Consider the following 19,528-nt stretch of genomic DNA (forward strand, 5'->3'; position numbering starts at 1 on the left):
AAATAGATTGCACTATAACTGATTATATTTTCAATTTTAGGAAGCCCTTACATCTCAGGGTGTTTTTACCTTTAAAAATGGCTTGGAAAAATGTGATGCCATCATGTTTTGCTGCCTGATTTTCTCTGGTACTTTTCATTTTATGAGGTAAATCATAGATTGTAGACCTTCTAGTTCAGACATGTCAAACTCGTGACGTCATGTGATGTCACACAACATATTGGGATGGTTTTACCATTGTCTGCAATGGGGTGGGCGCAGCTTCCAGATGACGCGTCCAGCCCGTGGGCTGGCAATTTGACACCCCTGTTCTAGTTGGTTGAGCACGTAGAGAAATTGATACCTACAAAAAATTTAAATTGAATAAAACAACAGTCTATGGATTAGATGCAGTACATTTTGACAGGTGGCTGTACCGGTAGTTACTAATCAAAAACCTTCACTTTAATTTAAATTTAAAGATAATTATATTTAAAACAAGTTTGGTATCTAGATGGGGGGGGGAAATCAGAATAAGGTATGCCATAATGTTAAATCTTGAATTTGAATGTTTTAGCACTTAGTTAACTAAATCTCAAAATTTATAAGGCTACAGTAGCTATAGTGGAGCAGTGGCACATGTGTGGCAGTTTTGTATTGCTTCTTAGTAAGGTGATGATACTCCAGTGAGGAGCACTTGTGTTTGAGTGAATCTGTCCTAAAGCTTGACCTTTCTCTGAAGTACTTTATCAAACTTGTGGTAGTGCTATTATCTACAACTGGCACTTATTAAAATGGCTTTTTTAAAATTGCAAAATACTATTAGAAAGATTTTCCATTCAGGAAGGACCAGTTGATTTAGAGTAAGCATGTGAGAAATGTCTCACATAATCTTGTATCCCCATTTCATTAAAACTTGATAAATAAAATAGGATACATTTTCTTCATGTAAATATTGCTGCCTGGTTGCAATCTTGCTACTTCTTGCTTGTATTCATGCCTGTATTTCACTCTGACTGCAAGTAATAAAAGTCTGTGTCTGTTTCCCTAGAGCTGGATTCCTTCTATAGCTACCTTCTTTTCTCTTTTTTTGGTAACTATTGATAGGTGGCATCGTCCAGTTAGGTATTACCAATTGCTAGCACTAATATTAAAACAGAAGAATTCTGATCAATGGCGTGAACAGTGGAAAGCTGAGTATTTGATTCTGCCGGTCTAAATATAAATATAGCCAGTCTAAATATATAGCCAGTCTTTTTTATCTGAAATAGGTAAGAGTCCAGGAATGAGTGACTACAGGCATGAAAGTGCAGGAATGAAATGGAGGTGCCATGGAAGAACCCCAGAACTTGCAACATCTAATCGAACAACAAGAATAGAAGGTATAACTTCTGGGACGAGAAAGAGGATAGTCTTAAAGGTTATGTTAGCTTAAGACAGACATGTCAAACACAAGGTCTGCAGGCCGGATCCGGCCCTCCATGTGGTTCCGTCTGGCCTGGGGACCTGCTCTGGAAATAGCCCAGCCCAGGCTGACCTGGTGCCAGCCATCAAAGCCAGAACATGCTCATCCTTAGATCCACAGGGAAGCCCTGGAACCAGCAATGGCCCCCCTTGCCCTGTCCCCTGGGCGGGCACACAAGTGGAGTCCAGCATCCCTGCTGGCTGTCTTGCTCAGCAGGCTGACTTCACCCAAGACGCCAGGACTGGTCGTCTCCTGTGCACACACCCAAGGGGTGGGGCGGGGGCAGCTCCTCGCTGGTTCCAGGGCTGCCCAGTGGATCTAAGGCTGAGGGCATTCTGGCTTTGATGGATGCAACCAGGTTGTAGATCAGCACCACCCACTCCTCCCACCAGCACCTCCATGGCCCCTCGCTGACCTAGCCTCGCAGCCACAAGGCTTCCCTTTCACCAGGACCGGTCCTGCCCGCCCGCGTAGAATAGCGATGGCCGGCGGCAGCATGAACACTGACAGCGCTGGCAATCTCTCCCCCTCCCGTCACCCCTTCATGAGTGTGAAGGAACGAAAGAGATGAGAAGAGGAAGGGAAGGGAAGGAAGGAAGGAAGGAAAGACAACTTGGTTGGAGATTCCCCAGTTCACACAGTTGTGCTTCAATCCTGGATCCATTGAGACTTGGGCAATTTTGTGTTCTCTTTTGTTACAGACAGGACTTTATTGGCAATCCAAGTTAACACTGGTATTCTTGAACTGTGAACTCTTAGGAAAGTATCCCCTCCTTGTGTGTTGCAAACAGCCATTTCCAGTGGGGAAAACAGCACAAAGAAGACTGGGGAAAAATATTTTCCTTTGCTATATTTCCAGTCTGAATTAGACCATGGCAGGGTCCCTATAGGGAGCTCTTTTAAGGATTATGTATTAATAGAAAAGCAACTAACTTACCTCTGTTCCTAAATGCTAAAGCTGTTGCACATAAAAAACGAGCTCTCATCAACTATCACAGCCACCATTTTGACAGTTTTGTTATACTGTTGTCTGAGGACGCCCCCACTAAATGCAAGCATGGAATAAACTGAGCCTGGTTTCTTCTCAGTCTTTTAAGTGGCCACAGACTACTAGCAAAAGTGGCATTTGATCACAAGGCAAGCAGGCATTTAGAAATGTTTCTCCTGTTGCATTTGAGCATCCAAGAAGGGACAGGAAAGGAGAAAGGGAAAGAGGAAAGACAAACAAAAAGAAGGAAAGGGAGGGAAGAATGAAGATAGATTATAATGAGAAGGAAGAAGGGTCTGAGGGAAGTCCTGCCTTAGCACTTGGCCACGAGCAGCCCTGCTGCCCTTTCACCATCCCTTTGCCCGTCTTCCTGACCTCTCCTGGTGGTCTCCCATCCTATCGTTGAGGATGCTTTGGTTACAAAGCTGGGTCTCCTCGAGGGAGAGTGAGTGGGCCTCTCTCTGACGCACACATTTTGCCCTCCCCCACACACCATGAACAACATGGCCAATAAGAGCAAGCCAATCAGCAGCAGCCTTGAGGAGGACATAAGCGCAGCCGGGTGCCCCCTTGGGAAAGGCTGGACTGGGCGCTTGCCCTCCACTGCCCAGGGCTTTGGTCAGCCTGCATCACTGCAGGTCTTCTGCATGGCCTGAGAAGGACAGCAAGGCTCCTCTGGTGGACAAGGACAACCACAATCCTGATGCGGCCCTCAGTGAAATTGAGTTTGACACACCTGACTTAAGATATAAGCCTAATCTGGTGGTGATTTTTCGGGGGTTTTACATATAAATCCCCATAGTTGTAACCTACATGTATCCATATACACCTGAATTAATGTATGTCTCTTATACCATATTCTCTCACTTAAATCAAATCCACTATGGTCTTCAAGTGTATTTACTTGTAAATGTGTACAATTATTATCTAATTAAGTTACTAATTATATGGAATCCTTTTTTATTCAAAAAGCTTCTCTAATGAATATGAAGCTGCCACTACTTTTAAAAAATAAGTAAAATATTTTATTTTCTTCCCCTTTTTGAAAGAAAGGAAAACACTAAAGAAGCTTATTATATATATAGTTTTTCTATTCCATAACACACATTTAAAGAACAGAATAACAAGAGTGGAAGGGATCTTGGAGGTCTTCTAATACAAACCCCTGCTCAGGCAGGAAACCCTATACCATTTCAGACAAATGGTTGTCCAGTCTCTTCTTTAAAATCTCCAGTGTTGGAGCACCCACAACTTCTGGAGGCAAGTCATTCTACTGATTAATTGTTCTCTCAGGAAATTTCTCCTTAATTCTAGGTTGGCTTTCTCCTTGATTAGTTTCCATCCATTACTTCTTGTCCTGCCTTCAAGTGCAGGAAAACAGGTTAACACCTTCTTTGTGGCAGCCCCATAGATATTAATATTATACACATATTACTATCACTTCCTTTATGGTGGAATTTAAGAGACATTTCTCTTACCCAACACAAAACATATATTTAAAGAGAGAACATAACATAAAAAGATGTGTATTTTTATAGAAACTGCCAGATGTTAAAATGTATTACTTATAAAAGAGATATTGTATTTAAAATAATTGGAGGTGTTCGTGTTAAAGTCAGTTATAGCAAAAAGATTATTTTTTATCCTATTAAAGATTAGCAAATTTGTTGTAGGTTAACTGAGTAAGAAGCCACAAGATAACATTGGGCGTTTGCAGAAGCATTGGGGGTTTTTTAGACATTTTTGTTTTCAACTTATATCCTGCAAATCCAGCAAAATCTAATACAGTAATACAATATTAGAGACATAGTTGGTTTTCTGTTTTTATAGTTTCAGCATCAGTAAAGGAATCAGCTCATATGAATATGGAAGGACTTTGCCCAATCCGTTCAGAAGAAACTTCGTCACCAGGGTCCTCATCTAGTCAAAGAGATCTTCAGGGGACATATGTAACTGACATGAGCGTTTCAGATGATAGAGTGACCCATATAGAGAGTATTCTTGATCTGTGGAGTGGCAGCCTTAAGGTAGGTAATTTTTTGTACTATATGTTAAATTCTGCTGTGGATAACCTGGTTCATTGTATCTTATTTTCCTCAGCCTTTGTTCTGGAATATTATACCGTCAAAGAAGTCTCCTTTGACTATGTGCCTATGCCATCATGCATGTATGTAAAAATAAAATAAAAATCAAAGTTGTTATAATTATTTTTAAGTTTAAAGTTAGCAAAAAAAAGGATATGGGTATAAATATTGCTGAGATCTCATATGACTGATCACAATACGATTCTTTTAAAAACTAGCAAAAAATATATAATTCAGACAATATAAGGTATAGAACAAGGAGGGAGAAGGAACATGCCATTTCCCCATCCATTGCAGTTGTTGCAAATTGTAGATCTAAGCTGTTCTTAAGTGGTTTGGATGTCAGGTGGCCAAGAAGGCCCTGACCCTTCCTTGCTTCTTTTGGTATTCAAATCATTTAAAATGCTTTCATTTCAAGTTACATTAAAGTAACTTAAAGTAATTTTATGCATAGCAGTTACATATAGGACCTGAAACTCTACAGAACATAGCATAAATTTAAATAAATATGTATAATATGTCCATACTTTAAACAGAAAATATCTTTCTTCTAATAAATTTCACCTTCCTTTGAATTTGATATAGTAATGTGTAGAAAATATGAAATAGAGCCACCACCTTCATGTAAGAAGTATAAAGAAGTATTTTGTTAATTATTGGAACCTTTCTTCCCATAATTTAAATTCATATCAGAGTGCTGAGCACTCTGGAATAAGACAGAACATGTATTTACTTTCTTTTTCACCTGCTTCCTTTCAAATATTTAAAGATTTAGTTGTATTTCCCAACAGCTGCTTTGTTTCAAGGCTAAACATACTAGGCCTTTCAATCTTTCTTCATACGATATATTACCCTGATACAGCTACTCTGTACCTTCCCAATTTCTCTCTTTTAAAAAGTGTAGTGCGTAGAACCAGACATAATACTTGAGGTGGGATATCATGAAAGCACAATGGAATAGAGCTATTACTTCTCAATTATATTCAATTATACTTCTGTTGATAAAATCAAAAAAATCACTCTTTGAGCATGATTTTTGAGCCAGAAATGTAGTTGTTAACTACATTTGAGCCAGCTTATGTTAACTTAGCTTGCTAATTAGGTTATGGACAAATTTGGCAAATGCTTTGTTGAAGTCAAGATATATTATGTCAGGCAGCATTCCTGCTCTCTATTAACAAACACATCCCTAGCTCAATGCAGCTGTTCATCATTCCAGAAATAAGACTGTTAGACAGAAGCCTATCTTCTTGGAACTGAGTTATTTGTACTGTGTGCGTACACGTGCATGTGCATGCCTCTGAATCAGTGTTGAATCCTGGCAACTGCCTGGATAAGTTCCTGAGTTTTCTTGGCAAAAGTTTAGAAATAGTTTGCCATTTCTTCCCTTCTGGGGCTGAGAGAGAAATGACTCGCCCAAGGTCGCACAACTGGCTTTGTGCTTAAGGCAAGACTAAAACTCTTAGTCTCCTTTTTTTAAGCTCATGCCTTAACCACTGTACCAAACTGGCTCTCCATGTGTACTTAGCTTCCTTGTAATAAAACTACTGCATTTCAAATTTTTGTCACATGTTTCTGATGCCTAAGTTCAAACTTTTATTTAATTCAGAAGAGTAGTTGCTTTCATTTAAACTTTGACAGAGATAACTATGAAGGAATTTCCATCTCCGAGAAGCCATTCTCTAGGGACTGTTGCTAAAAGGTTTAAATTTTGGATGTCACTTTTGGTTTGTTCCTTTGTTCTAGAGAATAAGATAATTTTAATATCTTTGTTTTGCAGGTGTTAGAAAAATGCCACTGAATGAGAATTAGAAATCTCCCTTCTACTGTAACAAATATATACCTAGGAAATGACAAGTTTTCAAATAGCATGGTTTTTTTGTACTAGAGTTTTTTAAAATAAAATAAACTCAACCTTTATAAGTGGATATTTTCTTCCTTGAAAAAAAATCCCAAAATACTTTATTAATTTATTGCTATATATAATGTTCCTATCCAAACCCTAATTGTATCTTGCTTAAAACAATTACTTTCTATTTTTTAAAAAGGATATTTTATTTAACCTATCAGATTTTTCACGCTATTCTTTTTTTTTTTTAACTAAAGCAGCAAACAATTATGCAAATATTATTTTCAAGATTGCTGCTACTTAATTGTCATTCATCTGGTTTTGGGACGTAAATATGTTATTTTAATACTTTCCTCACAAAACAGTTGCCAAAGGGGTTTTGTTTGTTTGTTTGTTTCATTTTTCTTTTCTTTTTTTGTTTCTTTGTTTTTGTTTTTGGTTTTTGGTTTTTTTGTTTCTTTCATATATCTTAGGATAGCATTGATAGTTAATATCTGTCATGGAAAGTTTCGCAAAATTTCAAGTGCCGCGCTTTAAGCAGTTTTATGTTTTGCTATATAAACCATTTGTGTTCTTAGCCTTTAAAAGCTCAGACAGCCTTTAAAAACTCGAGAGTGCTCTTTATTTCTCTACTAAATAACTCCTTCACTTCTTTTAAGACTAATGTTTTGACTGAGTTGAGGAAATGGAAACTTCATTTTATTGAACATCATACCTTAGAGATGAGACAAGAAAGAGAAAAGCACGCAGCCGATGTGAGACAATTGACTAATCAAATGGAGAACTTGAAGGAATTGCTACATACTTACGAGATTTCCATAGGGAGAAAGGATGAGGTAACAAGTTCTAATTTACAGGAGGAATTTTTACTTGGTCCGCATTTTCCTTATTAGTTACTGTTAAGAATTGCCTTTGCAGCAAATAATTGTTTGGAGAGCAATATTTCCCTGGTATATGTGCTTCATTTTAATGACCAAGTTCAAATGAATTAATTGCATAGTTAATGTTCTTTACACATTTTCTAATTTCTTTTTGTTCAGGTAATTGCAAATCTAACACATGCAATTGAGAAACAAAAGGACAGGATAGAGTTAATGAAAAAATTCACAAAATGGCGACTTCAGCATTTTTTGGGCAAACAAAAGGCCAGAGAAGAGGTATATATGAATTTGCTCGTTAATCAGGATTTGTTTTTTAAAAATCCAAAACTATATTTTAAAAAGTGATCAAAATAACAGTTCTATGTGGAAACTTTCATCCTCTTTTCTATAAATAATCTGTCTCAATAAACTGCATTTGCATTCGGTCTAAAAATGATAGTTTGCACTTTAGGGTCAAGTTATGGCTGTTTAGGATTATCTTACAATCATCCCATGAAATCATGAACATTAAAAAATGTTAAAACATTATTCATCCCATAAGATCTGAATTTTAACATGACCAATGTGGATTCAAGCTTTTGTTTGATTTCATCCTGAAAGTTATGGTTTGTTTATAATTGTATTATAGTTTATACAATATAAAAATGCTTTACAGATACTGCAATATATACTCAATACTTTTTATCCTCTTCATCAATTCTGGTATGGTACAACTATAGCACAGGTTAGAGTCCTGTTTTGGGAAGAATTAAAGTGTAGTGAAACTCAGACCTGCCTTGGTGACATTCCTTTCCAGGTATATGCAAACAAACTGGCTGATCGGCTATATAAATTAGGCTTATTGAAGAAAGCCTGGGCGACTTGGCGATCCCGCTTTAATACAAAACGGAAAGAAAACCTGGAAAAGGCTGTTCAGACAAGTGTGGAATCTATGCGTGCTGCACTCACCAATGACTATGAAGCCAAACTTCAAGAAGTGAGGAGTTTAGAATATTTGAGAATGTTTAGTGATACGATAGCACTCTAGGGTATTACTTAAATTAGACAAAAACTGGTTTTCACACTACTTCACTTTAGGAGAAAGGACCCATAGGATTTACTTCCAGGAAAATTTAAATAGGATTGTAGGCAAACGTGACATTCTTAACAACATTTATTTATTTATTTTATTTTATTTTAATCCCATTTATATCCTGCCCTTCTCCGAAGACTCAGGGCGGCTTACAATCTAAGAAGCACAAATCAATGTGCTTAGCAATAGCCTTCATCCTATGTATATGCCTGCTTATTAGGGCTTTCGCCCCCCCCCCCAGCGGCATTATTACAAAGTCAGCTTATTGCCCCCAACAATCTGGGTCCTCATCCAGTACTTCGCTCACCAAATGTCTTTACCATTGTAGTCACACCATTTCTGTAATATACATAGTGTCTCGTCTTTTTTTAAAGCATTGTATATTGTACCCTTCCCCTACAGCAGTCAAGAAACAAAAATCTATTGTAACTCAGTGCTAATTCCATTTCTTTTATTTAAAGGAGCCAATTAACTACAGTTTTCCCTCACCTCAATTTTTTTATCAAACATGCTAAGTGATTATCATTAATTAAATGTTTTTATTTCTTGGCTTAGGTAAATAGTGAATTAGAGGAGGCCAGGTCTGAAATTATTGAACTGCAGAACCAAAGACAAGATTATGAAGATGGCATGAAGAAGGCTTTCATGCGGGGTGTCTGTGCACTGAATCTAGAGGCAATGAGCATGTTTCAGGGCAAAGATTTCAAACTTGATCAGGGTTAGTATTATGAGGGGAATGAAAGATTATTAGCATGCTGGCCCTACATCAATGAGTAATCTCAGCTGATTTCCCTAATGTGGTGCTCTTCAGATGTGTAAGGACTACAGTACCCAGAATTCCTCAGCCATTTGAAAAAGCTGAACTGATATAAATTTTTCAGAAGGTTTTCTGATCATAAATATATAATATTTTTATGGAGGATTAACAGTGTTGCCTTGGGTTTAAGAGGCCAATGAAGGAAATATGGATATATAAGATATACTCTTTAAGTTCCACTTTGGTGTTAGAAATAAATGGATTTTAAAAATTTTGTGGGATGTATCTGTAGAGAATTCTAATTTCCACAAATAATAGTGAGAGACCAAATCAATACTTTCCCCTCTTCTTTTTAACCATTTTATCACCTTTTCCTTCCTTGAAAGAAAAAAGTGTTTTCTCCTCAGTTTCTGAGGAACTAAATTCTTTTCAACTATATAGATTTTCTTTCATAGATTTGTGACAGTTTATTATGCTGTCAGCATAATTCTAAATACATTTTGATTTTCTCCTTCAAGAACTGAACACTTGGCGCAGTGTGGCTTAGGGGATGCTTTTAGATATTTTTTTCTTTCCTATTTTGACATGTGAAACCAGCCCCCACCTGGCCCAGCAGCCAGGCCCAGCATGGTACAAAAAAGTGTTTTGGTAAGGAAACACGGCAAGGTTGCCCCTTATCTCCACTGCTGTTCATATTGACACTAGAAGTCCTAACGAGAATAATCAGAAATGAACCACAGATAAAAGGATTAGATATTAAAAAGGAAACTTTTAAACTTCAAGCATAAATAAATAAATAAATTTGCGGATGATCTGGTCTTTATCATGGAGGACCCATATCGCACGGGACCAAAATTACTGGAAGAATTAATTAAATATGGTGAAGTTGCTGGATTGAGAATAAATAGACATAAGACTAAGATGATTGTTAAAAATATAACTAACAAACAAAAAGAAAAAATGGCTGGAATTATGGAGATAGAAATAGTCAAAAAAATAAAATACTTAGGAATCAATATTACGGCTAGATGCACTTCACTTAAAGAAGATAACTATGATAAAACAGTGAAACAAATAAAAGGAGATTTGGAAAGATGGGGAAACCTGAACCTTTCATTATTGGGGAGAATTGCGGTTATAAAGATGAATGTCCTGCCCAAAATCTTGTTCTTGTTCCAAAATATCCCAATACAACTTGACTCAAAATTTTTCCGAAATCTGAACAAACTGTCATTAAATTTTATTTGGCAAGGGAAAAAACCAAGAATTAAAATGAAATACTTGCAGGATACAAAGGAAAACGGGGGATTTGGATTGCCAGTCTGGGAGTTATATTACCATGCCGCGGCGTTAAATTGGATTAGAGAATGGATAATTCTGAAAAATATAAGATTACTGACTTTAGAAGGTCATGATTTACAATTTGGTTGGCACGCCTTTTTATGGACTGAGAAACAAGGATTATTTTCACATTTTCAAAAACATCAGATTAGGCAAGCATTATTTAACATTTGGAACAAAATTAGAATTCACAACTATACTAAAGTACCAGTCTGGCTATCCACCCTCGAAGCGATTGTTTATCCAAATCTATTCAACTTGGGCAACATAATTTCATATAAGGACATCATGAATGATGAGGGGGAATTGAAGTCTAGAAATGAATTAGATTTACAAGGAATAAAACTAGATTGGTGGGCCTATTTACAGATTCAATCAAGATTCGGGAAAGATAAAGAATGGGGGATAAACACCCAGGAAACGGCCTTGGATAAAATATTATTGGGTCCAGATAATAAACAGATAAAGAAATTATATAATTTGCTCCTGAGATATAAGTTGTTCGAGGAACAAGTGAAGGACCCTATGCTGACTTGGGCTAAAAATTTGGGTCATGGTATTGATCTTGATACATGGCAAACGCTCTGGGACAGAAATAAAAGAATAACACTGGCTTCATCTTACAAAGAAAACCTATTCAAAATGTTCTACCGATGGCATCTTCCCCCAGCACGTTTAGCCAAAATGTATAAGACAGTATCTCCCAAATGTTGGAAATGCTCCGAAGAATTAGGTACATATTTTCATACCTGGTGGTCCTGTAGCAAGTCACAAAGATTTTGGCAAATGATTTGGACCTGGCTAAAAGAAATACTAAGACAAGAAGTTGAGTTTAGACCAGAATTTTTTCTATTGGGCATAACAAAAGAGAAATACTCCAAAGAAGAGTTGTATCTGATGATTCATATTATTACAGCAGCAAGAATGTCATTTGCCCAGAATTGGAAAAGGAGTGAAATTCCAGTAGAAAACGAGGTAATAAGGAAAATTTGGGAATGCGCAGAAATGGATAAATTAACTTTGGAAATTAAAAATAAAGATCAATCAGGTTACTACAAAATTTGGAATAAGTTTTATTTTTGGCGGGAACAAAAGGAAGGTCTCTATTAGAATTTATAGATTGGTTGATTGCTCTAAGTATTGTATTATATATAATTGATATGTATCTTAAGTGTATTTTATGTGTATATATACATATATGAATATTGTAGACAAGAAGGTATGTCAGTCCGTTTGTACCGTGTCCAATGTTTTAAATAATAAACTTAATTTAAAAAAAAGTGTTTTGGTACACTGAGGCTCGGGCTGCTTTTAGCTTTTATTATATTTTTTGCAGTGCGAAGTCAGCTTCAACCTGGCCCTTCAGTTAGATCAAGCATATTTCGTCAGCAGCAAGAGCAAGTAAACAGTGAAGGTTAGCTGGGCTGATGGAATGAAGGGCTAGAGGAGTGTTAAAGTGTAGGATGGCAAAAAAGCGCTTTGGTACACTGAGGCTCGGGAGCTACTTGTAGTTTTTCTTTTATTTGTTTGCAGTGAGAAGTCAGCTTCAGCCTGGCCCATCAACCAGATCGAGCATGTTTCGTCAACAGCAGGAGCAAGTAGATGGTGAAGGTCAGCTGGGCTGATGGAACGCAGGGCTGCAGGGGTCTTGGAGTATAGGGTGGCAAAAAAGTATTTTGGTACACTGAGGCTCAGGCTGCTTTTAGCTTTTATTTTATTTTTTTGCAGCGAGAAATCAGCTTCATTCTGGTCCATCAACCAGATCGAGCATGTTTCGTCAGCAACAGGAACAAGTAGACAGTGAAGGTCAGCTGGGCTGATGGAATGCTAGGTTTCAGGGGTCTTGGGATGTAAGGTGGCAAAAAAGTACGTTGGTACAACTGAGGCTCAGTGGCTGCTTTTAGCTTTTTTATTTTTATTTTTTGCAGCGAGAAGTCAGCTTCATCCTGGCCCATCAACCAGATCGAGCATGTTTCGTCAGCAGCAGGAGCAAGTAGACGGTGACGGTCAGCTGGGCTGATGGAACGCATAGGGTGGCAAAAAAGTATTTTGATGCACTGAAGCTTCTAGGCTAGTTTTATATTTTTTTGCAGTGCGAAATCAGCTTCATCCTGGCCCATCAGTTAAATCAAGCATATTTCAGCAGCAGCAGCAGCAGCAGGAACAAGTAGTCAGTGAAGGTCAGCTGGGCTGATGGAATGACGGGCTGCAGGGATCTTAAAGTGTAGGCTGGCAAAAAAGCGGTTTGGTGCACTGAAGCTGGGGCTGCTTTTAGCTTTTCTTTTTTGCAGTGCGAAGTCAGCTTCAGCCTGGCCCAACAACCAGATCGAGCATGTTTCGTCAGCAGCAGGAGCAAGAAGATGGTGAAGGTCAGCTGGGCTGGTGGAACTCAGGGCCACAGGGCTCTTAGAGTGGAGGGGTGGCAAGGGTAACTGGGACTGAGCTAAGGCAGCTGCAGCATCCTGGGGTGTGGCAAGCAGCCCCAGAGCCACATAGTTTGTGAGCTGCCAGGCAGAATGTAGGTTGACCAAAGAGGCAGAGATGGGGGTGGCAACAGGCAGATGGGGGATTTGGAGGCAATCACTTCCTTTACTGAGGCTTGTGGCTGGGTGGGGTCAAGCTCAGAATGGCTTATACTGGAGCCCATATTGTGAATCAATGCTTTTCTTTTTTTATTTCTCCTCATAAGGGAAGGGTCATTTTTTAATCTGAAATAATTAATTTACCACAGGGTGGCACTCCAATACTTTGTAACATTCAATGGCAAGAATTCCATGGGTGTATATAGGTAGTCTTCAACTTAAGATCACAACAGGGACTGCGTTTTTGTCACTAAGAAATATCTATTGAGTAGTGCCTTCCTTTTATTTTAATCTCGAATTTATCTCATCTAGAAAGATGTTGTATTTAACCTTAAATCTGATCCACTTCTCCATGAAACAAAATCATAGTATTTCTAACTGACCACTCATTATGTGAATGTCTCCTGCCTTTAGGCCAAATCAGTTCCCTCTTACCCCAACAGCTGCCTCTTTAAAATGGTATATTTGTATGTGTGAAGAACAAATTCTGTGTCAAAATGACAAAATCAAAAACAGTGATAAAAAGGAGGGGGAAATACAACATACATACAGACATAGGCTATTTTGTTTTCCCTAATATCCAGGATAAATTAAAATGTCTTTATAATTATTGCCAAAAATCTTCAACGTAGATGGTAGGAAAATGAGTTTTGCAATTTAAATATACATTTAAAACTATACTAGATTAGCTTCCAACATATTGGATCAGGAAGCAAAACCTATATATATTCTGCCTGTCTGCTTGTATGTTGTTTGTAAAAATTACAGGCCACCCAATCTTACCACAGAGTAACGCTTGTTATATCTCTTATTCCCCTATATTGAATTTAGATTATGGTCTTTCTTGGCAAAAACCTAGTAAGGTTAACTATTAAACCTTAGAATTTACCCGAATAAACTATCATATACAGAGGTAATAGTTAATTTTAAGACAGACACCATACCATATTGAATAAATATTGTAAGGCTATTTTTAAATTAAGATGGCAACAAATAGGGCTGATAATTTCTGTACGTTTCTACATTGGGAAATACAAATTATATAGCCTACAAATTTTATACCAATGTGTACTTTTCAATTTTGCTTGCAAAGTTATATAAATACATATTTATATACGGTAATAAAATGAGATATATACTATCTACATATTAGCAATATTTATCTCTTCATTATTTTGTTAAGTTCTGAATGTTTGTTAATTTGTTTATAGTAGTTGATCCATCAGAAAAAAGAGCAGAATCTGGTGCTGGCACTGGTGGACCTACAGCAAAATTTTCTTCATTTCAGTATGATCAGCCTATGCCATCTACTTCCTCGCTGCCACAACCACCACCTCATTTTGCTCCAACAACAGCTGGATCTGCTCCTGCAGAAGATCTTGTAAGCATTCATTTAACACAACCTTGATTAGTAGCAGATTTCAGTTCCATTGAACTAATCTTAGGGCAGTTTAATAAATGTGGATAAATTATTAAATCAGGATTACAGAGATATTGGTCCTGAAAATCAAGGCAATATGTTGATATTAATATTTTGAATTAGGAAATAGGTATGTATTTAATCTAAAGCAGACTATTACAATTTTTTTCCCTGATGTTTTGCAGTTTTCTTCTCACCAAGGCCATGCAGTAACATCTCAAACCAGATTAGACTCTGCTGCTGCCTTAACAAACTGTGGTGCTGCTACAGGATCAGGCACAATGTGCATTTCAAAACTGGTAAAAACCCACTAACATTTTAATTTTTTTAAACTACTTTTGCTCTCCACATGTTTAGTGGAAAAATTTTCTATAGAACTCATTGGAACTGGAACTTTTAATATATATATCTGTATCTGGAAGTTACAAGTTTAGTTCAAATGTCGTACTTCCTTTTTATGCCCTTTTTCAATCAAAGTTGAGGATAGATTCAAGTGTATGAAAATACTAAGGAATGTGATCGTCGGCATAACAATTGGGATAGAAATTTCCATCGCTAAGCCATATAGTCAGTCTTTTAGCTATGGCAATCTCTGTAGTCCTGGTTGCTGCTGTTAGCTGAATGCCATGGTCATCAGGCAAGGCAATTTCAGGTTGCCTTTCCACAACCAAACTCAGTGGGGAAGCCAGCAGAAAGTTGCAAAAACTCCTGTAAGCAGGCAGGTACATAGCTGCTGCCAGATGGAGAAGGTAAAGAAGAGATGTGGGAATAATGTGCCAGAGTGTGGTATGGGTTGGGAAGGGTGTATGGGATAGTGGCATAAATCGAGGCTACACAAAGGTGTGGCATGGGTTGGGGAGAGTGCAGCACAGGTCAGGGAGTAGGTGCAGGATGTGTGTAAATGGCCAGTGCAGCATGAATGAAGAGAAGGATGTACAGGTGGGGGAGACTTACCCCAGTGACTTGTGATATTCCCTGCCAGCTCGTTCATTGATTTTCTGAGAAGCTGGCAAAGAAAGTTGAAAATAATGATTGCAATGCACTGCAACTGGCAAGTTGCCAAGCTTCAGATTGCGGTCATATGATCATATTGGGGCGGGGGGGGGGGTTGCTGGGATTGCTGGAACTAACCACCATTTGTTCAGTGCCAGCTTAACTTCAAACAGTTACTGAATGGTCCTAGGTCAAGGACTACCTATATGTCCACTTTCCTAAGTCAGTCAGTTCTTTCAATAGAAGTAAGACAAAAAATGCCTGTTGTTGAATCACTAGTATTGACTCAACAACAGTTTCCTTATATTATCAGGTAATCAGTGATTATGAAATGATTTAATGCTGTCCTTTTTTTGAAATATTTGGAGTGTCTTGAAAATGAAATTCTAGACAAGAAATGAGATCAATGAACTGCTGCAAAGAATGATAAGAAAAAGGACCCTGAAGGTGTGAATGCCTCTGAAATATTTATATTTCAAATATTTATCTTTGGTGAAGAGAGCCCCAGAAGCTTTCATAAGGCTATTGTCCCCAGGGTTTCCTTTCTAGCTCAGAAAAATTTCAAAAATTCTGCAGCTCTAGTAATTAGGGCTTTTGTTTACATAGAAGTAAAGTTTGGAATGGAATCTTCTAGTTGTCTTTTCTGAAGAAATGCTCATGTCATGATACAAATCCATAACCTAAAATAGGACTGTATTTCCAATTATCAAGACTATAGAAAGAATGTGTTCCATTGTTATGAGAATATGATGTTAGGATTTGATGATCCAGGAACCAAAAAATTATATATTCAGTTTTTCCTAGCCAAAGATAGGGAAACATAATAATAAGAAATCTAGCTTATAATTTAAAGCTGCTTTAAAAAGTGCTATATGGTTCTTATATAATTAGGATTTTTGTTTGGCTTGCCACAGCCCATGACTAGAGTGGTAACATCAGCTCAACAAAAGGCTGGAAGGACAGTCACTGCAAAAATCACCGGTCGTTCAGATTTTGCAGCAAAGAATCGTATTTGCAGTAACTTAGATGTCTTGGGTGTTTCACCCCCCATGAATTCTGTTGTGGTGGAGAAACATCATCCTGTCACTCAGGTAAATAATGAGTTCTGTGAGTAATGTCTGCACTTTATGTTTCCTTTTGATTGGTGACTGGTTTGCTTTAGGGTTCTCATCAGAATTATTGTAGAAGTTCAGATTAAAAATGCTTACTGAATTAGTTCGTTCACACTTTTAGGTTCCTGTATCTTGTCTAGCATGTGATAGCATTCCATATGTGCCATTAGGCAGGTACTGGCCAATCAACCAAACATTGTGGTAGTAAATAAGGAGCAGAAGATGGTGGTAGCAATAGATATAGCAGTGCCAAGTGACAGCAGAAGAATGAAGGAGGAGGAGTACCGGGGTCTGAAGGAGGAATTAGAGAGGATGTAGAAAGAAAAGACCAAAGTGATCCCAGTAGTGATAGGAGCATTTGGGACTGGGACTCCTAACCTAGGCAAATGGCTCCAACAGACCCCAGAATTGACATCAGAGCTTTCTGCATAAAAGGGTGCAATGCAAGAAACAGTTATTTCACAGAACCATCAATTTCCAGGCCTTTGGTAGAGGGTCCAAGATTGAGGAAGACACTAACATCCACAGGGTGAGAAGGGAATTAAGTATATATGAAAAACAAAAAAGTTAGAAACTAAAAAATACTGTACACGTAGCTGCAAACCTCACCTTAAATTATACCACACCCGCCTCCTACTACCAAGTAGAAAAGGTTGGTCTTCAACATTTATCTGAAGCCCAAGGGTGGGGTTTATGAATTTGGAAATAGTATCATCTGTATTTGGTTTTGGTATAAATTTTGTATATCTCTATATTCAAGTGTGTGTGTGTGTGTGTGTGTGTGTGTGTAGTAAATTTAAATTTAAAGAATTCTAAAAATAAAGGAACCCAAAATAGCTTGAAACATGCTTAATGATCGCTGGGGAGTCTTGAATTTTGAATGTCAGTTGGAAGCAAGAAACAGAAGACAGGATGGTTATCTTAGTTCTCCAGAGCATTCTAGAGACGGTTCTGTTAACTGGAATATGGAAACAGGAACTTATACAAGGTGACAAATTAGTTTTGATGTTTTTCAAATGAGATTTAATAAAATGCTGGTCTGGAATGTTTCCAGTTATTAAGCCAGACTATGGAGGAACGAGAGAAATATCATTGGGGATAGTTGTTTGGCTTCCAGAGTAAACATGCACTTCCATTTTCCTTGATTTTCAGTTTGATTTCCATGATGTGTATTAAGAAAGAATAGTGTCTCTCAAACTCACGATGAGAACATAAGTGACTGGTGGTATCACTCTTATTTCCAAATGAAAGCAGGGGATATTTGCTTCATTGCTTAACTAGGTGCTAGAGATAACTGCTTCTTCCTGTAGCTTCAGCTACAATAACCCACATCTAAAATGGCCCAGAAAGAGACAGAAAATTGTACTGTTAAGGCAAATTGGGCTGCTGGGTAATTTCCATACAGAGGACTTTTGATTTTTTGTGGTGGTGGTTGCTTTTTGTTTCAAGAATATCTTGAGAAAAGCTGTTAATATGGATTCTAAGACTATCTAGGCTATAGTTTATTGTTTTAAATGGGAGTGCTGGAACCTGTTCAGCGATATGGTTTGACTAGACAGGTTTAACTGGTTTGTTAAAAAAGCTTGGAGCAGCTTAGTAAAATCTGAGGATATTGCCTGAGTTATTGAACAACTTCTGGCAAGCCCTGGCCACGTTTGTCCCGTGTTCATTTTTAAAAATATATTATTAAAATTGTTTTACCTTGTGAGATTGGATAGACAATAAATAACTTTTTGCTTCTATCTTTCAGCAAACTATATCTCAAGCTGTTGCTGCTAAATATCCTCGAATCCTGTACCACTCTTCTAATGCTATCAGCGTGAGACATCTAGGACACAATGGGAAAATTCTTGCCCAGACTCACAGCAACACTCAGTCAATAAAAGTAGTGGAGTAGGTTAGCCAGTTGAAATGCCTGTACTTTATTTTAAGCACGTGGAGAAAAATTTCTAGGTTATTGTTTAATATGTGATCCCTGGTGTTTGCCAATTAATGGAATAATAACCCAAGATGCATCATGTTTTTCCTCTCAATAATATTGTACATGTAGATATTTTGAAGCGTAAAAAATGTGCCACCCAAGATGGCATAATGTAGTTCTGTGTAACTGCAAATAAGGTATACTTGAAATTTTTACTTTCTTAAACTGATTTTATTATATATGCTTATTTAATGTTTTTAATAAAATGAAGTATTGAACTTGTATATTCTAAAAAAGTATTCCTGCTTTATATGTGAACAAGGGCATAGATCATTTTTCCACATTCTGAATTGCTGTCTAAATTGTCCATATATAATCAGACTTGACATTCAGAATTTTTTTGATTCTGCCATATTTTATCTTCAGCCATTCGTAGAACAGGAGCATTACAGAGAAATTTCATTTTGTGGAACATAAAACTGGTTTATTAGTCTTACTCCATTATGGAGAGGTATATAAGTCTAAGTGCTATTGCTATTTACTATGGTGGAAATTCGGATGTTTCCATAAGTAATATTTACTGACATCCTCGATCCCAGCTGTACTCCCACCAAGTGTTCTATAGCAGCGCCCCCCAACCTTTTGGGCACCAGGGATTGATTCGGTGAAGGGCAGTTTTTCTGCAGACCGGGGGGGTGGGGGGGACATGATTTTATGCACTGGATGAATCTCGCACATGCACAGATGGAGTTTTGCGTGCTTGTGCAGACCAGTTCCTGGTGGGCCATAGACTAGTGCTGATTTGTGGACTGGGGGTTGGGGACTCCTTTTCTATAGGGTCCTCCAGTGTAGATTTTAAGAATGTACAAAAATACCCTCCCCAGGGTGTGGGAAAAAGAAATGTGACATTAGATAATACCCTAAATGTGGATGAATAAATAAACCAACATTTTTTTTACAAAATAGCAGTGGTGTGAATCTTCTCCATGCTGGTAATGATTCTTCCTGGTTCTCCATTGCAATTTGCAGTTGGAGCAATAAAGACTTGCAGTTCTATGTTCATGGAATATCGTCTTGCACCCCC

General features: G+C 37.7%; 1 protein-coding gene across 1 annotated transcript in view; it reads left to right on the forward strand.

Moving 5' to 3' along the window:
- The window catches only part of POC5 (POC5 centriolar protein), a 28,402-nt gene extending 9,674 nt beyond the window's left edge, over positions 1-18,728 (forward strand). The window contains exons 5-20 of the mRNA XM_081320535.1: positions 1,251-1,361; positions 4,263-4,459; positions 7,025-7,201; positions 7,406-7,522; positions 8,043-8,222; positions 8,874-9,036; positions 11,753-11,830; positions 11,950-12,027; positions 12,145-12,222; positions 12,345-12,422; positions 12,510-12,596; positions 12,708-12,785; positions 14,210-14,379; positions 14,604-14,717; positions 16,326-16,502; positions 18,274-18,728. Of these exons, the coding sequence (XP_081176661.1) occupies positions 1,251-1,361; positions 4,263-4,459; positions 7,025-7,201; positions 7,406-7,522; positions 8,043-8,222; positions 8,874-9,036; positions 11,753-11,830; positions 11,950-12,027; positions 12,145-12,222; positions 12,345-12,422; positions 12,510-12,596; positions 12,708-12,785; positions 14,210-14,379; positions 14,604-14,717; positions 16,326-16,502; positions 18,274-18,420 (2,030 nt within the window). The 3' untranslated portion in view covers positions 18,421-18,728. The remainder of the gene's footprint in view (positions 1-1,250; positions 1,362-4,262; positions 4,460-7,024; positions 7,202-7,405; positions 7,523-8,042; positions 8,223-8,873; positions 9,037-11,752; positions 11,831-11,949; positions 12,028-12,144; positions 12,223-12,344; positions 12,423-12,509; positions 12,597-12,707; positions 12,786-14,209; positions 14,380-14,603; positions 14,718-16,325; positions 16,503-18,273) is intronic.
- Positions 18,729-19,528: the final 800 nt, after the last annotated feature.

This window comes from Vipera berus (genome assembly GCF_964194415.1).
Source record: "Vipera berus genome assembly, chromosome: 2".
NCBI classification, from domain to species: Eukaryota; Metazoa; Chordata; class Lepidosauria; order Squamata; family Viperidae; genus Vipera; species Vipera berus.